The sequence below is a fragment of the Bombina bombina genome, chromosome 2 (genome assembly GCF_027579735.1).
Source record: "Bombina bombina isolate aBomBom1 chromosome 2, aBomBom1.pri, whole genome shotgun sequence".
In the NCBI taxonomy this organism is placed as follows: Eukaryota; Metazoa; Chordata; class Amphibia; order Anura; family Bombinatoridae; genus Bombina; species Bombina bombina.
In genome coordinates this window covers 682530266-682555749 of record NC_069500.1, presented here as the reverse complement: position 1 = coordinate 682555749, position 25484 = coordinate 682530266, and the positions used below count along the sequence as shown (strand labels likewise).

Here is a 25484-nt window from a genome sequence, read left to right as displayed (position 1 = left end):
AGATAGAAAATCCCTTTATTACCCATTCACCAGTTTTGCATATCCAACAATTATATTAATATATGTTTTAACTCTGTGATTACCATGTATCTAAGCCTATGCAGATTGTTCCCCTATCTCAGTGCTTTTGACAGACATGCAGTTTAGCCAATAAGTGCACACTCCTAAATAACTCCACAGGAGTGAGCACAATGTTGTCTATATGACACACATGAACTAGTACTGTCTAACTGTGAAAACTTTCAAAATGCTCTGAGCTAGGAGGCGGTTTTCAACGATTTAGAAATCAGTTTGAGCCTTTCTAGGTTTAGCTTTTAAAATATACCACCAACGGAACAAAGCAAATTTGATAATAAAAGTAAATTGGAAAGTTGTTTAAAATTGCATGTCCTATCTGAATCATGAAAGTTTAATTTTGACTAGACTGTCCCTTTAATGGTCATTACTGTTCAGATGTAAGTCAACCTGTGGTTGTTTATTACCATACACTGTGCTTCTCTTGTTTTATCACTTTTCTTTTCAATTGTATGTAAAATTTACTATGAACTGGTTTACAAATAAATATTAAAAAACAAAAACAAAACCTAAAAATATAATCCTGGTATGAGGAGAAAAAGAACTCTTTGAAAAAACAGAATTTATGTTTACCTGATAAATTACTTTCTCCAACGGTGTGTCTGGTCCACGGCGTCATCCTTACTTGTGGGATATTCTCTTCCCCAACAGGAAATGGCAAAGAGCCCAGCAAAGCTGGTCACATGATCCCTCCTAGGCTCCGCCTACCCCAGTCATTCGACCGACGTTAAGGAGGAATATTTGCATAGGAGAAACCATATGATACCGTGGTGACTGTAGTTAAAGAAAATAAAATATCAGACCTGATTAAAAAAACAGGGCGGGCCGTGGACCGGACACACCGTTGGAGAAAGTAATTTATCAGGTAAACATAAATTCTGTTTTCTCCAACATAGGTGTGTCCGGTCCACGGCGTCATCCTTACTTGTGGGAACCAATACCAAAGCTTTAGGACACGGATGAAGGGAGGGAGCAAATCAGGTCACCTAAATGGAAGGCACCACGGCTTGCAAAACCTTTCTCCCAAAAATAGCCTCAGAAGAAGCAAAAGTATCAAACTTGTAAAATTTGGTAAAAGTGTGCAGTGAAGACCAAGTCGCTGCCCTACATATCTGATCAACAGAAGCCTCGTTCTTGAAGGCCCATGTGGAAGCCACAGCCCTAGTGGAATGAGCTGTGATTCTTTCAGGAGGCTGCCGTCCGGCAGTCTCGTAAGCCAATCTGATGATGCTTTTAATCCAAAAAGAGAGAGAGGTAGAAGTTGCTTTTTGACCTCTCCTTTTACCAGAATAAACAACAAACAAGGAAGATGTTTGTCTAAAATCCTTTGTAGCATCTAAATAGAATTTTAGAGCGCGAACAACATCCAAATTGTGCAACAAACGTTCCTTCTTCGAAACTGGTTTCGGACACAAAGAAGGCACGACTATCTCCTGGTTAATGTTTTTGTTAGAAACAACTTTTGGAAGAAAACCAGGTTTAGTACGTAAAACCACCTTATCTGCATGGAACACCAGATAAGGAGGAGAACACTGCAGAGCAGATAATTCTGAAACTCTTCTAGCAGAAGAAATTGCAACCAAAAACAAAACTTTCCAAGATAATAACTTAATATCAACGGAATGTAAGGGTTCAAACGGAACCCCCTGAAGAACTGAAAGAACTAAGTTGAGACTCCAAGGAGGAGTCAAAGGTTTGTAAACAGGCTTGATTCTAACCAGAGCCTGAACAAAGGCTTGAACATCTGGCACAGCTGCCAGCTTTTTGTGAAGTAACACAGACAAGGCAGAAATCTGTCCCTTCAAGGAACTTGCAGATAATCCTTTCTCCAATCCTTCTTGAAGAAAGGATAGAATCTTAGGAATTTTTACCTTGTCCCAAGGGAATCCTTTAGATTCACACCAACAGATATATTTTTTCCATATTTTGTGGTAAATTTTTCTAGTTACAGGCTTTCTGGCCTGAACAAGAGTATCAATAACAGAATCTGAGAACCCTCGTTTTGATAAGATCAAGCGTTCAATCTCCAAGCAGTCAGTTGGAGTGAGACCAGATTCGGATGTTCGAACGGACCTTGAACAAGAAGGTCTCGTCTCAAAGGTAGCTTCCATGGTGGAGCCGATGACATATTCACCAGATCTGCATACCAAGTCCTGCGTGGCCACGCAGGAGCTATCAAGATCACCGATGCCCTCTCCTGATTGATCCTGGCTACCAGCGTGGGGATGAGAGGAAACGGCGGGAATACATAAGCTAGTTTGAAGGTCCAAGGTGCTACTAGTGCATCTACTAGAGTCGCCTTGGGATCCCTGGATCTGGACCCGTAGCAAGGAACCTTGAAGTTCTGCCGAGAGGCCATCAGATCCATGTCTGGAATGCCCCACAGTTGAGTAATTTGGGCAAAGATTTCCGGATGGAGTTCCCACTCCCCCGGATGTAATGTCTGACGACTCAGAAAATCCGCTTCCCAATTTTCCACTCCTGGGATGTGGATTGCAGACAGGTGGCAGGAGTGAGTCTCCGCCCATTGAATGATTTTGGTCACTTCTTCCATCGCCAGGGAACTCCTTGTTCCCCCCTGATGGTTGATGTACGCAACAGTCGTCATGTTGTCTGATTGAAACCGTATGAACTTGGCCTTTGCTAGCTGAGGCCAAGCCTTGAGAGCATTGAATATCGCTCTCAGTTCCAGAATATTTATCGGTAGAAGAGATTCTTCCCGAGACCAAAGACCCTGAGCTTTCAGGGATCCCCAGACCGCGCCCCAGCCCATCAGACTGGCGTCGGTCGTGACAATGACCCACTCTGGTCTGCGGAAGGTCATCCCTTGTGACAGGTTGTCCAGGGACAGCCACCAACGGAGTGAGTCTCTGGTCCTCTGATTTACTTGTATCTTCGGAGACAAGTCTGTATAGTCCCCATTCCACTGACTGAGCATGCACAGTTGTAATGGTCTTAGATGAATGCGCGCAAAAGGAACTATGTCCATTGCCGCTACCATCAAACCTATTACTTCCATGCACTGCGCTATGGAAGGAAGAGGAACGGAATGAAGTGTTTGACAAGAGTTTAGAAGTTTTGTTTTTCTGGCCTCTGTCAGAAAAATCCTAATTTCTAAGGAGTCTATTATTGTTCCCAAGAAGGGAACCCTTGTCGACGGAGATAGAGAACTCTTTTCCACGTTCACTTTCCATCCGTGAGATCTGAGAAAGGCCAGGACTATGTCCGTGTGAGCCTTTGCTTGAGGAAGGGACGACGTTTGAATCAGAATGTCGTCCAAGTAAGGTACTACTGCAATGCCCCTTGGTCTTAGCACCGCTAGAAGGGACCCTAGTACCTTTGTGAAAATCCTTGGAGCAGTGGCTAATCCGAAAGGAAGCGCCACGAACTGGTAATGCTTGTCCAGGAATGCGAACCTTAGGAACCGATGATGTTCCTTGTGGATAGGAATATGTAGATACGCATCCTTTAAATCCACCGTGGTCATGAATTGACCTTCCTGGATGGAAGGAAGAATTGTTCGAATGGTTTCCATTTTGAACGATGGAACCTTGAGAAACTTGTTTAAGATCTTGAGATCTAAGATTGGTCTGAACGTTCCCTCTTTTTTGGGAACTATGAACAGATTGGAGTAGAACCCCATCCCTTGTTCTCCTAATGGAACAGGATGAATCACTCCCATTTTCAACAGGTCTTCTACACAATGTAAGAATGCCTGTCTCTTTATGTGGTCTGAAGACAATTGAGACCTGTGGAACCTCCCCCTTGGGGGAAGCCCCTTGAATTCCAGAAGATAACCTTGGGAGACTATTTCTAGTGCCCAAGGATCCAGAACATCTCTTGCCCAAGCCTGAGCGAAGAGAGAGAGTCTGCCCCCCACCAGATCCGGTCCCGGATCGGGGGCCAACATTTCATGCTGTCTTGGTAGCAGTGGCAGGTTTCTTGGCCTGCTTTCCCTTGTTCCAGCCTTGCATTGGTCTCCAGGCTGGCTTGGCTTGAGAAGTATTACCCTCTTGCTTAGAGGACGTAGCACTTGGGGCTGGTCCGTTTCTACGAAAGGGACGAAAATTAGGTTTATTTTTGGCCTTGAAAGACCTATCCTGAGGAAGGGCGTGGCCCTTACCCCCAGTGATATCAGAGATAATCTCTTTCAAGTCAGGGCCAAACAGCGTTTTCCCCTTGAAAGGAATGTTAAGGAGTTTGTTCTTGGAAGACGCATCCGCTGACCAAGATTTCAACCAAAGCGCTCTACGCGCCACAATAGCAAACCCAGAATTCTTCGCCGCTAACCTAGCCAATTGCAAAGTGGCGTCTAGGGTGAAAGAATTAGCCAATTTGAGAGCACGAATTCTGTCCATAATCTCCTCATAAGGAGGAGAATCACTATCGATCGCCTTTACTAGCTCATCGAACCAGAAACACGCGGCTGTAGTGACAGGGACAATGCATGAAATTGGTTGTAGAAGGTAACCTTGCTGAACAAACATCTTTTTAAGCAAACCTTCTAATTTTTTATCCATAGGATCTTTGAAAGCACAACTATCTTCTATGGGTATAGTGGTGCGTTTGTTTAAAGTAGAAACCGCTCCCTCGACCTTGGGGACAGTCTGCCATAAGTCCTTTCTAGGGTCGACCATAGGAAACAATTTTTTAAATATGGGGGGAGGGACGAAAGGAATACCGGGCCTTTCCCATTCTTTATTTACAATGTCCGCCACCCGCTTGGGTATAGGAAAAGCTTCTGGGAGCCCCGGGACCTCTAGGAACTTGTCCATTTTACATAGTTTCTCTGGGATGATCAAATTCTCACAATCATCCAGAGTGGATAATACCTCCTTAAGCAGAGCGCGGAGATGTTCCAACTTAAATTTAAATGTAATCACATCGGGTTCAGCTTGTTGAGAAATTTTCCCTGAATCTGAAATTTCTCCCTCAGACAAAACCTCCCTGGCCCCCTCAGACTGGTGTAGGGGCATTTCAGAACCATTATCATCAGCGTCCTCATGCTCTTCAGTATCTAAAACAGAGCAGTCGCGCTTACGCTGATAAGTGGGCATTTTGGCTAAAATGTTTTTGATAGAATTATCCATTACAGCCGTTAATTGTTGCATAGTAAGGAGTATTGGTGCGCTAGATGTACTAGGGGCCTCCTGAGTGGGCAAGACTCGTGTAGACGAAGGAGGGAATGATGCAGTACCATGCTTACTCCCCTCACTTGAGGAATCATCTTGGGCATCATTTTCAGTGTCACATAAATCACATTTATTTAAATGAGAAGGAACCTTGGCTTCCCCACATTCAGAACACAGTCTATCTGGTAGTTCAGACATGTTAAACAGGCATAAACTTGATAACAAAGTACAAAAAACGTTTTAAAATAAAACCGTTACTGTCACTTTAAATTTTAAACTGAACACACTTTATTACTGCAATTGCGAAAAAGTATGAAGGAATTGTTCAAAATTCACCAAAATTTCACCACAGTGTCTTAAAACCTTAAAAGTATTGCACACCAAATTTGGAAGCTTTAACCCTTAAAATAACGGAACCGGAGCCGTTTTTAACTTTAACCCCTTTACAGTCCCTGGTATCTGCTTTGCTGAGACCCAACCAAGCCCAAAGGGGAATACGATACCAAATGACGCCTTCAGAAAGTCTTTTCTATGTATCAGAGCTCCTCACACATGCGACTGCATGTCATGCTTCTCAAAAACAAGTGCGCAATACCGGCGCGAAAATGAGGCTCTGCCTATGATTAGGGAAAGCCCCTAGAGAATAAGGTGTCTAAAACAGTGCCTGCCGATATTATTTAACAAAAATACCCAGATTAAATGATTCCTCAAGGCTAAATATGTGTAATATATGAATCGATTTAGCCCAGAAAATGTCTACAGTCTTAATAAGCCCTTGTGAAGCCCTTATTTACTGTCTGAATAAAAATGGCTTACCGGATCCCATAGGGAAAATGACAGCTTCCAGCATTACATCGTCTTGTTAGAATGTGTCATACCTCAAGCAGCAAAAGACTGCTCACTGTTCCCCCAACTGAAGTTAATTCCTCTCAACAGTCCTGTGTGGAACAGCCATGGATTTTAGTAACGGTTGCTAAAATCATTTTCCTCATACAAACAGAAATCTTCATCTCTTTTCTGTTTCAGAGTAAATAGTACATACCAGCACTATTTTAAAATAACAAACTCTTGATTGAATAATAAAAAACTACAGTTAAACACTAAAAAACTCTAAGCCATCTCCGTGGAGATGTTGCCTGTACAACGGCAAAGAGAATGACTGGGGTAGGCGGAGCCTAGGAGGGATCATGTGACCAGCTTTGCTGGGCTCTTTGCCATTTCCTGTTGGGGAAGAGAATATCCCACAAGTAAGGATGACGCCGTGGACCGGACACACCTATGTTGGAGAAATTAATACTCCCACCATGCCTGAGCAGCTCAGAACGGCGAACACTTGAAACAAATAAAGGAGCTGTCTGCATGCAGTATGTTATACTTAATGAATGAAAGTCCCCTTTATTTGTTTCAATAGTCAATAATAGCGTCTCACAAACACTAGGGTTAACTTTCACTTTAAGTTTAATGTCAGAAATATGGCATTAGTCTTGAGCAGGAGAGCCTTGTGGTTGAAATCTTGGTCAGCTGACATGGTTTTTAAGCCTAGGCTTTTGTCTTTTCCCTTTCAGGGAAACTTTTTGTTTGAGTCTGGTTTGGATGCCATAATTTCTTCTTTGACTGTAGGTAAAAGAGCTTTTCTCCATGAGTTCTGAAGAATCATCTAAATGCATGAGACTTCTTTCAGTCAGTCTTAAGATCTGGAATCTATGGAAGTATTAGTCCCAGTTCCAAAGTTGGTACAAGGCCATTGGTTTTATTAAAACCTCTTCATTGTTCCCAAGATGGAGGGGAGTTACAGACCAGTTCTGCATTTAAAGACTTGAAAAAAGAAACCCTGAGACACTTCTTTAAAGATGGAGACAATTTCAGACTATTGTGCCTCTTGCTAGCAAAACAGCGATCAAGCACATCTTGAACTCTAATCTTCTGGTATATTATACCAGGCTTCTTTCAGCACTTCCAAGAGTTCTTCTTTAGATTTAGGATGTTTTCTATTTCTTTCTCTGTCCAGGTGATCCCATACATCCTATATAATATACAGGTCAGACTCTGTGGAGGCCAGTCCATGACTGCCAGTGTTTTATCAGCTGTTTTTCTCTCCAAATATGATTTCACTGCATTAGCAGTGTGCTTAGGATCATTATCATGCTGAAAAATAAAATCATTCCCAATCAAGCGCTTTCCAGAAGGAATGGCATGATAAATTAAAATATGTCTTTATTTTTCAGCATTCATGATCCAATTAATTCGGACAATATCGCCAAACACCACTGGCAGAAATGCAGCCCCGAACTAGGTCAGACCCACCATCATGTTTCAGGCCACAAGCACTCATTCTTCCATCTCTCTCCAACTCTTCTTCTCACATATTGTCAAAGATTGGACCCAAAAACATTATTTACATTTAAAAGGCCAACAAAATAAATAGTTTTACTTTCTGTTCATGTCCAGATTATTAACAGGTTATCTATATATAGCGCTTACAAAAAGCTATCTTTGACATAAATGGATTTTCAGCTCCATAGATGTGGGACAGCTCCCACCAACCCAAAAACAGGTTGGCAAACGAGGGCTCAAATTTGGCCCCCATGACTGTCCCGCATCTCTGGGGATAGAAATCACCGTCAAATTCAAACAAATCGTTTTCAAGTAAAAAACAGATGACAGACAAGACAAATTCACACTTATCTGTGGAAAAAGCAATAATATTATTTAAAAAATGGGAGATAGCATCTAAACCTCTCTCATGGGGAATCGATGAGTAAAAAGGACACTACATCAATGGTTAACCACCTATATTGTTCTTTCCACAATATCTCTGCTTTTAACTTTAAAAGATGCTTAGTGTCCCTAAAATAAAGCCATAGAGTGGAAACTTTGTGTTGTAGTATATGATCTACCCATTTGGATAGGGGTTCCAAGAGAAACCCAATACCACAGACTATGGGTCTCCTCTTAACCTTGATCAAAGTTTTATGTAACTTAGAAAAAAGGTAAAATGTGTGTGTAATCGGATCCTCCCATTGGGTTCTCCCAGTGATCCAGCATTACCCGGCATATCTGTGCGTTTGCGTGCACTATTATGAAGGGGTGGAAGTGAAAGCCTTAAGTAATTCGCTATGAGTGAGTAACCGTTTTTTTTTTTAGTTATTCAATGCAAAAGATTTCTAGTACACCCCTCTCGAGACACACGCATGTGTGAGCAGAGCACTAACAAAGATAACACTATATGCACTTAACATGCAAGGCTCGCAAACAAGCTAACACACACACGTCTGAGCAGCGCATAAACAAAGCCGACATGCTCTAAATACACAAGATTAACAGACAAGCCTATACATGTTGAATAAAAATAATGCAAGTGAAAACTCAGTAAAATGCACCAAATACACACAGAACACTGTAAGAAGCCAATATGCACTAACCTAATTAACATGATCAAAACAAATAAAACAAAAAAAACACTTTATAAGGTTTCTACAGCCCAATTTCACATACAGACTATATAATAAAAAAGGCCACAATAATATATTATGTTGTACAACACTCAGTGTACATACTAACAGCCTATAGGCTAAGAGATTGCCCACATAAAAGAACCACCAAATACTTACATACTTACCTAATAAGTACCCACACTACTGGGCTTACCATCTGCAGAAAAAAACTGACTTCAGTAGATAGCTAATCCAGTGCTGTATGAGTGACAGCAGAGGATCTGTGTATGTGGAGTATATTGATAATTCAACAGGAGTAGGCCAGGGACCGGTCCCTGCGACACCTGTGGCAGGCCTCTGACTAACTCAATAAACTTCCCTCTGTCCAAGCCATACCTCTCTGATGGGAAAATGGGCCTCAAATAAGTCTGAGGGCTCTTCTCACAGAAATACAACTGGAGCACCTCAATCCTTCACCTTCCCCTTCCCCTGTGGAGGCAAAAAAAAAGAATAGTTTACAAGTGAGGTGGGAGGGTTTTTAAGGGCTCTTGGGGTTTTGGGGTATCTTTGCCTTCTCCTAGTGGCCAGGAGTATAATTCCCAAGAGAAACGGCTCATGAACTCTCAACAACTTTATGAAAGAAAAAGGTAACTTTTTAGAGGACCTTATGCTCCTCCATCCCATCCTCTAATAATCAAACCTTCCCTAGATACAAAATAAAACAGAGAGACCGGCATAGATCCTGTCGTTAAATTATGTCCCCCAATGGTGCTGAGGAGGAGTGTAAAACATTAAAAGTGACTACACCCTGCCCCTGTGCTCTTAGTCAGGCCCTGTTTCAACACTGCCTAACCACACCCCTGGCACACTTGCTTCTGCCCTGTGAACATCTGCAACTCCAACTCCCCATACCCTGACCCTGCATATGGAACACCTGTAACTATGCCTCTACCCACCCTGCCCCAATCCGTGGAACACCTGTGACTCTACTAAGGAGTGTTTGCTGGAATCACCACTGTCTACATTATTATTTTGTGGTGATTATTATGTCTTATTGATAATTTACTCTCTTCTCCCTACAGATGGTAGATCGGAACCATCAACGCCTGGTTGTCATAGATCCAGTCGTTAAATTATGTCCCCCAATGGTGCTGAGGAGGAGTGTAAAACATTAAAAGTGACTACACCCTGCCCCTGTGCTCTTAGTCAGGCCCTGTTTCAACACTGCCTAACCACACCCCTGGCACACTTGGTTCTGCCCTGTGAACATCTGCAACTCCAACTCCCCATACCCTGACCCTGCATATGGAACACCTGTAACTATGCCTCTACCCACCCTGCCCCAATCCGTGGAACACCTGTGACTCTACTAAGGAGTGTTTGCTGGAATCACCACTGTCTACATTATTATTTTGTGGTGATTATTATGTCTTATTGATAATTTACTCTCTTCTCCCTACAGATGGTAGATCGGAACCATCAACGCCTGGTTGTCATAGATCCAGTCGTTAAATTATGTCCCCCAATGGTGCTGAGGAGGAGTGTAAAACATTAAAAGTGACTACACCCTGCCCCTGTGCTCTTAGTCAGGCCCTGTTTCAACACTGCCTAACCACACCCCTGGCACACTATGTTCTGCCCTGTGAACATCTGCAACTCCAACTCCCCATACCCTGACCCTGCATATGTTACACCTGTAACTATGCCTCTACCCACCCTGCCCCAATCCGTGGAACACCTGTGACTCTACTAAGGAGTGTTTGCTGGAATCACCACTGTCTACATTATTACTTTGCGGTGATTATTATGTCTTATTGATCATTTACTCTCTTCTCCCTACAGATGGTAGATGGGAACCATCTTCCACCCGTGCCTTAGCCCAATATAAGAAGGGTATGAGTAAAAGTTTAACTATTAACTTGAGGTTTGGTAATGACAGTGTGGTGCCCAGTAGTGTTATTGGACATAGCGATATTTAGAACTCAGAACACACTAAAGTTGCTGCAGGGGTCAGCCCCAGCAGTGCTAAATATAGAACAGACTGTAAATTCTATATGTAGAAATGGCGCTATCTCAGGCCTGAATGTTTTAAATGACCTTGCGGCAGAAAGTGCGTTAAAAGAGGAAAAAGTTATAAATGGCCCCTGAGAATGATAGTTGCCAATTGTTTTATCATTAAATATATGTTCCTAGCATTCTTCTTTCTGACCTCTCTTTCTTGGTGTGACCCTGGCTTGTTTCCTTACCTCTTGTGTCCCCCTTTCCTGTGTCACTTGTTCCTGACTGACTACCTGGCTGCTGACTCTTCGATTAGTGCTTTTGAGTATTTTGGTTCCTCCCTGTACTTCATGTCCTGGCTACGGACTGACTTACTGGCACCTGACTGCGACTTGAAACCTGACTCCTTTCCAATAAACGTATTTGATATTGATACCTAGTTCCCGATTACTCCTATGGTTATTGACTTCAGCTTGTTCCAGACTACTGTTTCCAGTCCATCTCAAGCCCACCTTAAAGCAGCGAATAACAAAAGTATACCTTCACAGAGGTGTGACAACTCCTTGTAGCACAAAGATATCAGCTCACAAACAGGTTGGAACTGCAATATTTCTAGATCATATTTCCAGGGAGCTAAGTAGCCATATTGTAGATACACCATTTTTTTATTTATTTTTTTCCCACTAGCTTCCATTTTTTAATTAAGTTTGTATATGTTACAGACAATTTGAGAAATCATTGTATTTATCCGATTATATTAATAACATTTATGCCCCAAGTTTAAATTTAATTTATTTTTATCTAATTTTAAAAAAAATGCATACACAATGTGCAGAATGGTTTGTTATCTAAATCTTCTCCATTAGACTCTCTCTCTAATGGAATAAGGGGTGGTGTATTAGTGTTAATTGTGATGGGGCAAAATGCAGGAAGGGTGTTTAAGGCAGCTTTAAAAAGGACTTAGGGTTATTTGCAATAAGTGGGCTGAGGACACCTAAATTAGGGTTGTTTGCGATTAAGACAGCTAGGTTAGGTTTAAAGGGACAGTCTACCATAGAATTGTTATTGTTTTAAAAGATAGATAATCCCTTTATTACCCATTCCCGTTTTGCATAACCAACACAGTTATATTAATACACTTTTTACCTCTGTGATAACCTTGTATCTAGGAACCTTCTTCCAGCCCCCTGATCACATGACTGTGACTGTTTATTATCTATTGTCTTAAATTTAGCATTGTTTTGTGCTAAATCTTAAATAACCCCCTGTGCCTGAACACAGTGTTATCTAATGGCCTATGTGTACTTTCTGTCTCTTTGTGTTGAAAAGAGATTTAAAAAGCATGTGAAAAGAGGCAGCCCTCAAAGGCTTAGAAATTAGCATATGAGCCTACCTATGTTCAGTTTAAACTAAGAATACCAAGAGAAAAAAAGCAAATTTGATGATAAAAGTAAATTGGAAAGTTGATTAAAATTAAAAGTCCTATCTGAATAATGAAACTTTAATTTATACTAGACTGTCCATTTAACTGCAGTGGGGAAGGCCACATTTGGGTTTATTTGCATTTGTAGGGTAGGCTGAGTGGCTATTAGTGTTAAAGAGTTGTGCTTTTGCTGTACGGGTTAATGAGAATTGGGTGTAATGGTTAAGGGGCTGCAACTGGTTTAAAATGCTGCAAGGCTTGAAGCAAGCGTCTAGTTAGTTACCTAGTAATTGAGGATTCATACCATTTGTAACCAATTGTTTTTCTAAATTAAAATAAAAAGGGTTGGGAAGCGGAGCCAACTGCCAAGGGAATCGGACGTGTGCTAATGGAGCTCCTCATTTTAATAAGATATCAACCTCGTTTATCTGCTCCTAAAATAATTTATTTTATATTGTAAGAGGATCCTTTGTCCTACACTACTACCAAAAGCTTTGGGAGAGTTTGCACGGTTGTCTTTGACTCTGGTATCCTTTAAACTTGGCCGCGACGGAGGCCCTAAATGACTGGGGTCAGGCTATGGCGCAGCTTCTTCATGACCATTTTGCCAGACTGGAGGCGACTCTACATGAGGGCTGGGCTGAAGTTCACAGACCTACTCATTTCGCCCCTACCATGAGCAATGTCGACACTATCTCCGATCAGAGCAGCAACACAGACTCACCAACCCCTGGGACCTCGTGCAGCCTGTCCGGCTCCCTGCTGCATGATGAAACTTTCAACCACCGCTGCGGTGACGGGGCTGGTTGCGATTCATTCAGGATTACAGAAGTGGCAATCAGAGGTTGTTTTGAAGCATACCCCGGACCGGGAATGCCCGAAAAACCATTAGTACGTGGAATGGATTGTGCCTCTCTCCCAGGCTTACCGGCTGCTACGGGGCTCATGGCGTTTGTTTAACGCAGCTATGTTTGGAACTTTCTATTTGTGCCCCGTGGTGTTGGTGACTTGGTGACTGAGCATATGCTTGGTGCTCCCACTGCTGGACATAACAAGAGAGTTCGACCACCAGAACGCTCAGGAGCCACTAGTTCAGACCTCTGCTATCTTATCTTTGGGGCTCCGCTAATCTCAAGCTTTATGATGCAGGACAAGACAGGGGTGGGTTAAATGTTTGGCCCACTTGCGAGTCTGGCTCCCAAACAGGCAATATATTTGGAACCACATTCTCTGTCTGGATGTTTTTTTTGTTTTTTTTGCACTTCTGGGGAATTGGTGCCATGAATGGTTAACTATAATGGGAAGTTTGTGGCTTAACTTTGTGATGTTGGAAAAATGCAGGAGTGGGTTAAGTAGTTGGCTCACTTGTGAGTCTAGCTCCCGACCAGACAACATATAAGGAGCCACATTTATTTTCTGGATATTATTTTTCACCTCCAGGGAGACTGTGACACAAATAATCATCTATAATTAGAACCTTACAGTTTGCACATAGACTTTAAATCTCCCTATCCGCCTGCTGGGAAGAACCTTCCTTACTGTGCTCTTTAATATGTAACATTGCAAGCATTTGCATAATGTATACCAAGCTAGGTTCTATGTTACATGCTAGCTAAATATGCCTGTCTTGTAACTGGACAACCTTTGCTGAAATGGTGATGCAGGTGAACTCTAGGGCTAGATAACAATATGACTGCGTCTCTAGCATAAGGCCATACTATTTTATTTCCATGGCTCAGTCGTGTGTTGAAATTGTTTGCTGTTTTATATGCACCCAGTGGGATGTTAATCGAATCTAAACTTAATACTATCTATATATGCCTCCATGTTTAATTCAGTAGGGCTAGATTACCACTTCTCTAGTTATATCTCAGTTTTAAAGATGATTCTCATGTATAACGTTTATTCTCTACTACTGCCAGCGGCTGGGGCAGTGTGACGCCTATGTTATACAAATATGGGGCCCTAGGGAAGAGTTTTAGATTTAGCCTTGCATCGCAACGAAAATCCATTTCTTTAAGTAATATTTCTATTTTAAGTTAAGGCTTGGAGCATGTTGTCAATACCTTATGTATGGCTGCTGCGCTGTCAGGGCAAGTTCATACGTCTCTCATACGAACGTTCTCTATGTCTGACTAGCTGGCGTATCATAAGCTACCATTCTCACAAAAGTGCCACGCAAAGCTCTTTAGATTTGCTTGTAGAGTTGGAAGGGTCCAGAGTAATGGACAGGTGTTCCCTAGTCTATACATTCCTAAGGTCAAAATAGCTTTAGTTCACCAATCTGCTATTAACACATATTATTATCTGATATAGCTTGTCTTAGAGCAACCTAGGAAAACTGCTTATAACTGTTATAAGTATGCAAGAGGTCGCTTGTGCACAATAGATCTTCATATTTTTTTTATTCTTTTTTTCTGTATGAGTTAAGACAGCCACATACCCTATCTTTAGATTGTCTCCAATTCCTATTAACACTTATTCCCGCTATAGTAACCCACATAGGCCACTTATTGAATGAGCCCAGTCTAACATTTCATATCTATAATGCCACATTTATTAACACACAAGGGATAGAGACATAAATAAAACATTTCCCCATTTACTTTGAGAATTTAAGCTACCACCTCCCCCCCCCCACCCCACATAACGAACCTCCTGGATGAGGAGGGCTAAATATGCGGCTCTTCTTGCCTATGCCGCAACCTTAAATAACCCCTAGCATCTACTTTCCCACATTATCACATTATTGACTAACTACTACACTCTACTCAGCAGGACTGATTATCATAATTTGCTAGATGAGTCTTTAATTGTTTCATCAAGTTATTTCTATTTCAAGAAATCATCCTCTATAGTATTTAAAGCCTTACAGGGTCCATGAGTGACCTTACTTGCTATTGGAGAAAATCGCATTTGCTATAAAAAGAGGTTTTACCTTTATATTGTACTATTATATTCTTGCTGTTCCATGTTCTTTACTGTTAAATATTGTTATTGTCTCAGGATAATTGACACACTGTTATTTCTACTTTGATGTACATGAGCATATTATTGTACCTGTTGAAAACCTCAATAAAAAAATATATAAAAAATAAATAAAAAGGGTTGATAAATCTAAAGTGGTCATTTAAAATGTATATACAAATATGTCCTTTTTCATTATTGTGTAGCTGTGTCCCTGATCACCAACATAGCTGAGGGTGTTGTCTTTCTCAACCAGTGACACATTTATTGGCTTTAATGTTTATTTAAATACAAGGACAGACTACTAAACACAAAATAATGTGAAAAAGGGTTAGTATAACCATGCAGCTCCAATTCAACAAAAGACCAACCTACCAATTTCCCTTTCACAGTGTTTTCAACATTCTGCACCATTTCCAACAGAGTCATTGCCAGCTGTTCTCGTGATATACCCTCATCCTCCTCGCATCCTGCCAAAGTCGAGGAAGATAACACATGGAGAAGGGGCATGACCAAAACCTGAGCTAAGGCTGGAACCTTCGTGTCCCCTGTGCATGAAATAATCTTCAGAGCTAGTGAATACAACAAAAAAGAAAAGAAAATAAGCAACAGACAAAAAAAAAATCACTCCCCGTACCCAAATTACAATATCAATGCAATATTAATATCCAGGGCAAAAACTCTAAACTTTATTTGCAATTGATAATTTTCCACTGTCAGCAAAGCTGCACTAGTAAAGCCTTTAAAGACCACTGACATACAGGATACGTTGGTCTTTAACTGGTTAGAGAGAGCATGAATTTTTAAACAACTTTTCAGTTTACTTAGATTTCATCTATTTTCTCTTGGTATCCTTTGTTGAAAAGCATATCTAGGTAGGCTTGGGAGCAACAATGTATTACTAGGAGCTAGCTGCTGATTGGTGGTAGCATATATATGCCTCTTGTCATTGGTTCACCTGATATGTTCAGCTAGCTTCCAGTAATGGAAGCTAGCTGAAAGGCTCCTTCACGAAAGGATAACCAATATGATAAGAGAAGTAAAATTAGAAATTGGTTTAAAATTGTATGTTCTTTCTGAATAATGAAAAAAAATGTGGGGTTTCATTAACCATTAAGAAACATACAAATTAAACTTAAACAGCACATAAATGCATTTCATGTTTGAAAAGAAAGATTTTTGCCATATATATTTATTTTTTAAAAGTAAAACAATCAGTGATTGCTTTTACTATGCTTGAAACATACTGTGTGTGTACCTCCATTTAAACCCTGCACTTGCTCAGAGAGCCAGTAGTGGCATGTGTTAGTTAGCAATGAAGCTGATACAATATATGTTCTCTGAGCAGGTACAGTGTTTAACCCCTTAACGACCCTGGTCATAATGCCATGGGCTTCCCTCTGCCGCAATGTCGCTAAAAACATAATTTATGCTTATAAATATTTTTCCTTCCAGATAGGGAGAATCCACGGCTTCATTCCTTACTGTTGGGAAATACAACACCTGGCCACAAGGAGGAGTCAAAGACATCCCAGCCAAATGCTTAAATATCCCTCCCGCTTCCTCATTACCCCAGTCATTCTGCCAAAGGAACAAGGAAAAGTAGGAGAAACATTAGGGTATAAATGGTGCCAGAAGAATAAAAACATAATTTATGTAAGAACTTACCTGAAAAATTCATTTCTTTCATATTGGCAAGAGTCCATGAGATAGTGACGTATGGGATATACAATCCTACCAGGAGGGGCAAAGTTTCCCAAACCTCAAAATGCCTATAAATACACCCCTCACCACACCCACAATTCAGTTTAATGAATAGCCAAGCAGTGGGGTGATAAAGAAAGGAGTAAAAAGCATCAACAAAAGAAATTTGGAAATAATTGTGCTTTATACAAAACCACCATAAAAAGGGTGGGCCTCATGGACTCTTGCCAATATGAAAGAAATTAATTTATCAGGTAAGTTCTTACATAAATTACGTTTTCTTTCATGTAATTGGCAAGAGTCCATGAGCTAGTGACGTATGGGATAGCAATACCCAAGATGTGGAACTTCACGCAAGAGTCACTAGAGAGGGAGGGATAAAAATAAAAACAGCCATTTTCCGCTGAAAAAATTAATCCACAACCCAAAAAAATAAGTTTATTCTCATAAATGAAAGAAAGAAACTTAAACCAAAAGCAGAAGAATCAAACTGAAACAGCTGCCTGAAGAACTTTTCTACCAAAAACTGCTTCTGAAGAAGCAAATACATCAAAACGGTAGAATTTAGTAAATGTATGTAAAGAGGACCAAGTTGCCGCTTTGCAAATCTGATCAACTGAAGCTTCATTCTTAAAGGGACAGTCTACACCAGAATTTTTATTGTTTTAAAAGATACATAATTCCTTTATTACCCATTTCTCAGTTTTGCATAACCAACACAGTTAAAATAATATACTTTTAACCTCTGTGATTATCTTGCATCTAAGCCTCTGCAAACTGCCCCTTTTTTCAGTTCTTTTGAAAGACTTGCAGTCTAGCCAATCAGTGCCTGCTCCCAGATAACTTCTCGTGCACGAGCACAGTGTTATCTATATGAAATACGTGAACTAACACCCTCTAGTGGTGAAAAACTGTTAAAATGCAATCTGAAAGAGGTGGGCTTCAAGGTCTAAGAAATTAGCATATGAACCTCCAAGGTTAAGCTTTCAACTAAGAATACCCAGAGAACAAAGCAAAATTGGTGATAAGAGTAAACTGGAAAATTGTTTAAAATTACATGCTCTATCTGAATCATGAAAGTTTATTTTGGCCTAGACTGTCCCTTTAAAGGCCCACGAAGTGGAGACTGATCTAGTAGAATGAGCTGTAATCCTCTGAGGCGGGGCCTGACTCGACTCCAAATAAGCTTGATGAATCAAAAGTTTCAACCAAGAAGCCAAGGAAACAGCAGAAGCCTTCTGACCTTTCCAAAGGACCAGAAAAAAAAACAAATAGACTGGAAGTCTTCCTGAAATCTTTAGTAGCTTCCACATAATATTTCAAAGCTCTTACCACATCCAAAGAATGTAAGGATCTTTCCAAAGAATTCTTAGGATTAGGACACAAAGAAGGGACAACAATTTCTCTACTAATGCTGTTAGAATTCACAACCTTAGGTAAAAATTGAAAAGAAGTCAGCAAAACTGCCTTATCCTGATGAAAGATCAGAAAAGGAGACTCACAAGAAAGAGCAGATAGCTCAGAAACTCTTCTAGCAGAAGAGATAGCCAAAAGGAACAACACTTTCCAAGAAAGTAGTTTAATGTCCAAAGAATGCATAGGCTCGAATGGAGGAGCCTATAAAGCCTTCAAAACCAAATTAATACTCCAAGGAGGAGAAATTGATTTAATGACAGGGTTAATACCAACTAAAGCCTGTACAAAACAGTGAATATCAGGAAGTATAGCAATCTTTCTGTGAAATAAAACAGAAAGAGCAGAGATTTGAACTTGCAGACAAACCCTTATCCAAACCGTCCTGAAGAAACTGTAAAATTCTAGGAATTCTAAAAGAATGCAAAGAGAATTTATGAGAAGAACACCATGAAATGTAAGTCTTCCAAACTCTATAATAAATTTTTCTAGAGACAGATTTACGAGCTTGTAACAAAGTATTAATCACTGAGTCAGAGAAACCTCTATGACTTAGTACTAAGCGTTCAATTTCCATACCTTCAAATTTAATGATTTGAGATCCTGATGGAAAAAAAACAGAATTTATGCTTACCTGATAAATTACTTTCTCCAACGGTGTGTCCGGTCCACGGCGTCATCCTTACTTGTGGGAATATCTCTTCCCCAACAGGAAATGGCAAAGAGTCCCAGCAAAGCTGGCCATATAGTCCCTCCTAGGCTCCGCCCACCCCAGTCATTTGACCGACGGACAGGAGGAAAAAATAGGAGAAACCATATGGTGTCGTGGTGACTGTAGTTAGAGAAAATAATTAATCGGACCTGATTAAAAAACCAGGGCGGGCCGTGGACCGGACACACCGTTGGAGAAAGTAATTTATCAGGTAAGCATAAATTCTGTTTTCTCCAACATTGGTGTGTCCGGTCCACGGCGTCATCCTTACTTGTGGGAACCAATACCAAAGCTTTAGGACACGGATGAAGGGAGGGAGCAAATCAGGTCACCTAAACGGAAGGCACCACGGCTTGCAAAACCTTTCTCCCAAAAATAGCCTCCGAAGAAGCAAAAGTATCAAATTTGTAAAATTTGGCAAAAGTGTGCAGTGAAGACCAAGTTGCTGCCTTACATATCTGATCAACAGAAGCCTCGTTCTTGAAGGCCCATGTGGAAGCTACAGCCCTAGTGGAGTGAGCTGTGATTCTTTCAGGAGGCTGCCGTCCGGCAGTCTCATAAGCCAATCGGATGATGCTTTTAAGCCAAAAAGAAAGAGAGGTAGAAGTTGCTTTTTGACCTCTCCTTTTACCAGAATAGATGACAAACAGAGAAGAAGTTTGTCTGAAGTCTTTCGTAGCTTCTAAGTAGAATTTTAGAGCACGGACTACATCTAAATTGTGTAGCAAACGTTCCTTCTTTGAAACTGGATTCGGACACAAAGAAGGTACAACTATCTCCTGGTTAATATTTTTGTTGGAAACAACCTTTGGTAGAAAACCAGGCTTAGTACGCAAAACAACCTTATCTGAATGGAACACCAGATAGGGTGGAGTACATTGTAGAGCAGATAACTCAGAAACTCTTCTAGCAGAAGAAATAGCAACCAAAAACAAAACTTTCCAAGATAACAACTTAATATCTACAGAATGTAAAGGTCCAAACGGAACCCCTTGAAGAACTGAAAGAACTAGATTTAGACTCCAGGGAGGAGTCAAAGGTCTGTAAACAGGCTTGATCCGAACCAAAGCCTGAACAAATGCTTGAACATCTGGCACAACTGCCAGTCGTTTGTGCAGTAGGACAGATAAAGCAGAAATCTGTCCATTTAGAGAACTTGCAGATAATCCTTTATCCAAACCTTCTTGTAGAAAGGAAAGAATCCTAGGAATCTTTATCTTATTCCATGGGAATCCCTTGGATTCACACCAGCAGATATATCTTTTCCATATTTTATGGTAAATCTTTCTAGTTACCGGTTTTCTGGCTTGAACCAGAGTATCTATCACGGAATCTGAAAACCCACGCTTTGATAGAATCAAGCGTTCAATCTCCAAGCCGTCAGCTGGAGGGAGACCAGATTTGGATGTTCGAATGGACCCTGAACAAGAAGGTCCTGTCTCAAAGGTAGCTTCCATGGTGGAACCGATGACATATTCACCAGGTCTGCATACCAAGTCCTGCGTGGCCACGCAGGAGCTATCAAGATCACCGAGGCCCTCTCCTGTTTGATCCTGGCTACCAGCCTGGGAATGAGAGGAAACGGTGGAAACACATAAGCTAGGTTGAAGGTTCAAGGCGCTACTAGTGCATCCACTAGAGTCGCCTTGGGATCCCTGGATCTGGACCCGTAGCAAGGAACCTTGAAGTTCTGACGGGACGCCATCAGATCCATATCTGGAATGCCCCATAGTTGCGTCAACTGGGCAAAGATCTCCGGGTGGAGTTCCCACTCCCCCGGATGGAATGTCTGACGACTCAAATAATCCGCTTCCCAGTTTTCCACACCTGGAATGTGGATCGCAGATAGGTGGCAGGAGTGATTCTCCGCCCATTGTATTATTTTGGTCACTTCTTTCATCGCTAGGGAACTCCTTGTTCCCCCCTGATGATTGAGATACGCAACAGTCGTCATGTTGTCTGATTGGAATCTTATGAATCTGGCCTTTGCTAGCTGAGGCCAAGCCTTGAGAGCATTGAATATCGCTCTTAGTTCCAGAATGTTTATCGGGAGAAGAGACTCTTCCCGAGACCACAGTCCCTGAGCTTTCAGGGATTCCCAGACCGCGCCCCAGCCCACTAGGCTGGCGTCGGCCGTGACGATGACCCACTCTGGACTGCGGAAGCTCATTCCCTGGGATAGGTGATCCTGGGTTAGCCACCAACGGAGTGAGTCTCTAGTCTTCTGATCTACTTGAATCACTGGAGACAAGTCTGTATAATCCCCATTCCACTGTTTCAGCATGCACAGTTCTAATGGTCTTAGATTAATTCGCGCAAAAGGAACTATGTCCATTGCTGCAACCATCAATATCCTACTACTTCCATGCACTGAGCTACGGAAGGACGAGGAATAGAATGAAGAACTTGACAAGTGTTTAGAAGTTTTGACTTTCTGACATCTGTCAAGAAAATCCTCATTTCTAAGGAATCTATTATTGTTCCCAAGAAGGGAACTCTTGTTGACGGAGACAGGGAACTTTTTTCTATGTTCACCTTCCATCCGTGAGATCTGAGAAAGGCCAGAACGATGTCTGAGTGAGCCTTTGCCTTTGAAAGAGACGACGCTTGTACTAGAATGTCGTCCAAGTACGGTACTACTGCAATGCCCCTTGGTCTTAGAACCGCTAGAAGGGATCCGAGTACCTTTGTGAAAATCCTTGGAGCAGTGGCTAACCCGAATGGGAGGGCCACAAACTGGTAATGTTTGTCCAGAAAGGCGAACCTTAGGAACTGATGATGTTCCTTGTGGATAGGGATATGTAGATACGCATCCTTTAGATCCACGGTAGTCATAAATTGACCTTCCTGAATTGTGGGTAGAATCATTCGAATAGTTTCCATCTTGAACGATGGTACTCTGAGAAATTTGTTTAGGATCTTTAGATCCAGGATTGGTCTGAAAGTTCCCTCTTTTTTGGGAACCACAAACAGATTTGAGTAAAATCCCATTCCTTGTTCCGCCGTTGGAACTGGGTGTATCACTCCCATCTTTAACAGGTCTTCTACACAATGTAAGAATGCCTGTCTCTTTATTTGGTTTGATGATAAGTGAGACATGTGGAACCTTCCCCTTCGGGGTAGTTCCTTGAATTCCAGAAGATAACCATGAGAAACTATTTCTAGCGTCCAGGGATCCTGAACATCTCTTGCCCAAGCCTGAGCAAAGAGAGAGAGTCTGCCCCCCACTAGATCCGGTCCCGGATCGGGGGCTACTCCTTCATGCTGTTTTGTTAGCAGCGGCAGGCTTCTTGGCCTGCTTACCCTTGTTCCAGCCTTGCATCGGTTTCCAGGCTGGTTTGGTCTGTGAGGTATTACCCTCTTGTTTAGAGGATGCAGAATTAGAGCCCGGTCCGTTCCTGAAATTACGAAAGGAACGAAAATTAGACTTATTCTTGGATTTGAAAGGCCTATCTTGTGGGAGGGCGTGGCCCTTTCCCCCAGTGATGTCTGAGATAATCTCTTTCAATTCTGGCCCGAAGAGAGTTTTACCCTTGAAGGGGATATTAAGCAATTTTGTCTTGGATGATACATCCGCTGACCAAGACTTTAGCCAAATCGCTCTGCGCGCCACAATTGCAAACCCTGAATTTTTCGCCACTAATCTAGCTATTTGCAAAGCGGCATCTAAAATAAAAGAGTTAGCCAACTTAAGTGCGTGAACTCTGTCCATAACCTCCTTATGGAGTCTCTCTACTGAGCGACTTTTCTAGTTCCTCGAACCAAAACCACGCTGCTGTAGTGACAGGAACAATGCACGAAATGGGTTGAAGAAGGTAACCTTGCTGTATAAAAATCTTTTTAAGCAAACCCTCCAATTTTTTATCCATAGGATCTTTGAAAGCACAATTATCCTCGATAGGAATAGTAGTGCGCTTGTTTAGAGTAGAAACTGCCTCCTCGACCTTAGGGACTGTCTGCCATAAGTCCTTTCTGGGGTCGACCATAGGAAATAATTTCTTAAATATAGGAGGGGGAACAAAAGGTATGCCGGGCTTCTCCCATTCCTTATTCACTATGTCCGCCACCCGCTTGGGTATAGGAAAAGCGTCGGGGTGCACCGGAACCTCTAGGAACTTGTCCATCTTGCATAATTTTTCTGGAATGACCAGGTTGTCACAATCATCCAGAGTAGATAACACCTCCTTAAGCAGTGCGCGGAGATGTTCTAATTTAGATTTAAATGTCACAACATCAGGTTCAGCCTGTTGGGAAATTTTTCCTGAATCTGAAATTTCCCCATCTGACAAAACCTCCCTCATGGCCCCTTCAGATTGGTGTGAGGGTATGACAGAACAATTATCATCAGCACCCTCCTGCTCTTCAGTGTTTAAAACAGAGCAATCGCGCTTTCTCTGATATGCAGGCATTTTGGATAAAATATTTGCTATGGAGTTATCCATTACAGCCGTCAATTGTTGCATGGTAATAAGCATTGGCGCGCTAGAAGTACTAGGTGCCTCCTGCGTGGGCAAAACTGGTGTAGACACAAAAGGAGATGATGTAGAACCATGTCTACTCCCTTCATCTGATGAATCATCTTGGGCAACTTCATTATCTGTGACAGTACTGTCCTTACTTTGTTTGGACGCTTTAGCACAATTATCACATAATTTAGAAGGGGGAGACACATTGACTTTCATACATATAGAACATAGCTTATCTGAAGGCACAGACATGTTAAACAGGCTTAAACTTGTCAGTAAAACACAAAAACCGTTTTAAAACAAAACCGTTACTGTCTCTTTAAATTTTAAACAGAGCACACTTTATTACTGAATATGTGAAAAAATATGAAGGAATTGTTCAAAATTTACCAAAATTTCACCACAGTGTCTTAAAGCATTAAAACTATTGCACACCAATTTTCAGAGTTTTAACCCTTAAAATAACGAAACCGGAGCCGGTTACAGTTTTAACCCCTCTACAGTCCCAACTACAGCCTTTGCTGCGACTCTACCAAACCCAGAGGGGAATACAATACCAAATGACGCCTTCTAGGAACTTTTCCAACTATTTTCAGGTCTTCACACATGCATCTGCATGTCTTGCTCTCAAAAACAACTGCGCAGTAATGGCGCGAAAATGAGGCTCAGCCTACAACTGGGAAGGCCCTTCCTGACTGGAAAAAGTGTCTAACATAGTGCCTGACGTTAAAAAACGTTCCCCAAGTTTACAAATGTGAAATACCAGCATAAACATGTATAAAATGCCCAAATAAAGCAATCGATTTTGCCCATAAAAGTGTCTACCAGTTTTATAGCCCATATTAAGCCCTTTATTCTGCTTGAGACTAAGAAAATGGCTTACCGGTCCCCATGAGGGGAAATGACAGCCTTCCAGCATTACACAGTCTTGTTAGAAATATGGCTAGTCATACCTTAAGCAGAAAAGTCTGCTAACTGTTTCCCCCAACTGAAGTTACTTCATCTCAACAGTCCTATGTGGAAACAGCAAAGGATTTTAGTTGATGTCTGCTAAATTCATCTTCCTCTCACAAACAGAATTCTTCATCTCTTTCTGTTTCAGAGTAAATAGTACATACCAGCACTATTTTAAAATAACAAACTCTTGATAGTAGAATAAAAAAACTACAACTAAACACCACATACTCTTAACCATCTCCATGGAGATGTTGCCTGTGCAACGGCAAAGAGAATGACTGGGGTGGGCGGAGCCTAGGAGGGACTATATGGCCAGCTTTGCTGGGACTCTTTGCCATTTCCTGTTGGGGAAGATATATTCCCACAAGTAAGGATGACGCCGTGGACCGGACACACCAATGTTGGAGAAACGGACCTTGAGACAGTAGGTCCAGCCTTAACGGAAGTGGTTAAGGCTGGCAACTGGATATCCGAACCAGATCCGCATAACAAAACCCGTGTGGCCATGCTGGAGCCACCAGCAACACAAACGATTGTTCCATGATGATTTTGGAGATCACTCCTGGAAGGAGAACTAGAGGCGGGAAAACGTAAGCAGGATGATAACACCAAGGAAGTGTCAGCGCATCTACTGCCTCCGCCTGAACATCCCTGGACCTGGACAGGTATCTGGGAAGTTTCTTGTTTAGATGAGAAGCCATGAGATCTATCTGTGGAAGACCCCACAACTGAACAATCTGAGAAAACACATCTGGATGGAGAGACCACTCCCCTGGATGTAAAGTCTGACGGCTGAGATAATGCGCCTCCCAATTGTCTACACCTGGGATATGCACCACAGAGATTAGACAAGAGCTGGATTCCGCCCATGCAAGTATCCGAGATACTTCTTTCATAGCTTGGGGACTGTGAGTCCAACCCTGATGATTGACATATGCCACTGTTGTGATATTGTCTGTCTGAAAACAAATGAACTGTTCTCTCTTTAACAGAGGCCAAAATTGAAGAGCTCTGAGAATTGCACGGAGTTCTAAAATATTTATTGGTAATCTCGCCTCTTGAGATATCCAAACCCCTTGTGCTGTCAGAGAACCCCAAACAGCTCCCCAAACTGAAAGACTCGCATCTGTTTTGATCACAATCCAGGTTGGTCGAACAAAAGAAGCCCCTTGAACTAAACGATGGTGATCTATCCACCACGTA

General features: G+C 41.7%; 1 protein-coding gene across 1 annotated transcript in view; it reads right to left on the bottom strand.

The window, feature by feature from the left end:
- The window catches only part of FOCAD (focadhesin), a 1237844-nt gene that overhangs the window by 698913 nt on the left and 513447 nt on the right, over positions 1–25484 (bottom strand). The window contains 1 exon segment of the mRNA XM_053702659.1: positions 15405–15601. Within this exon segment, the coding sequence (XP_053558634.1) occupies positions 15405–15601 (197 nt within the window).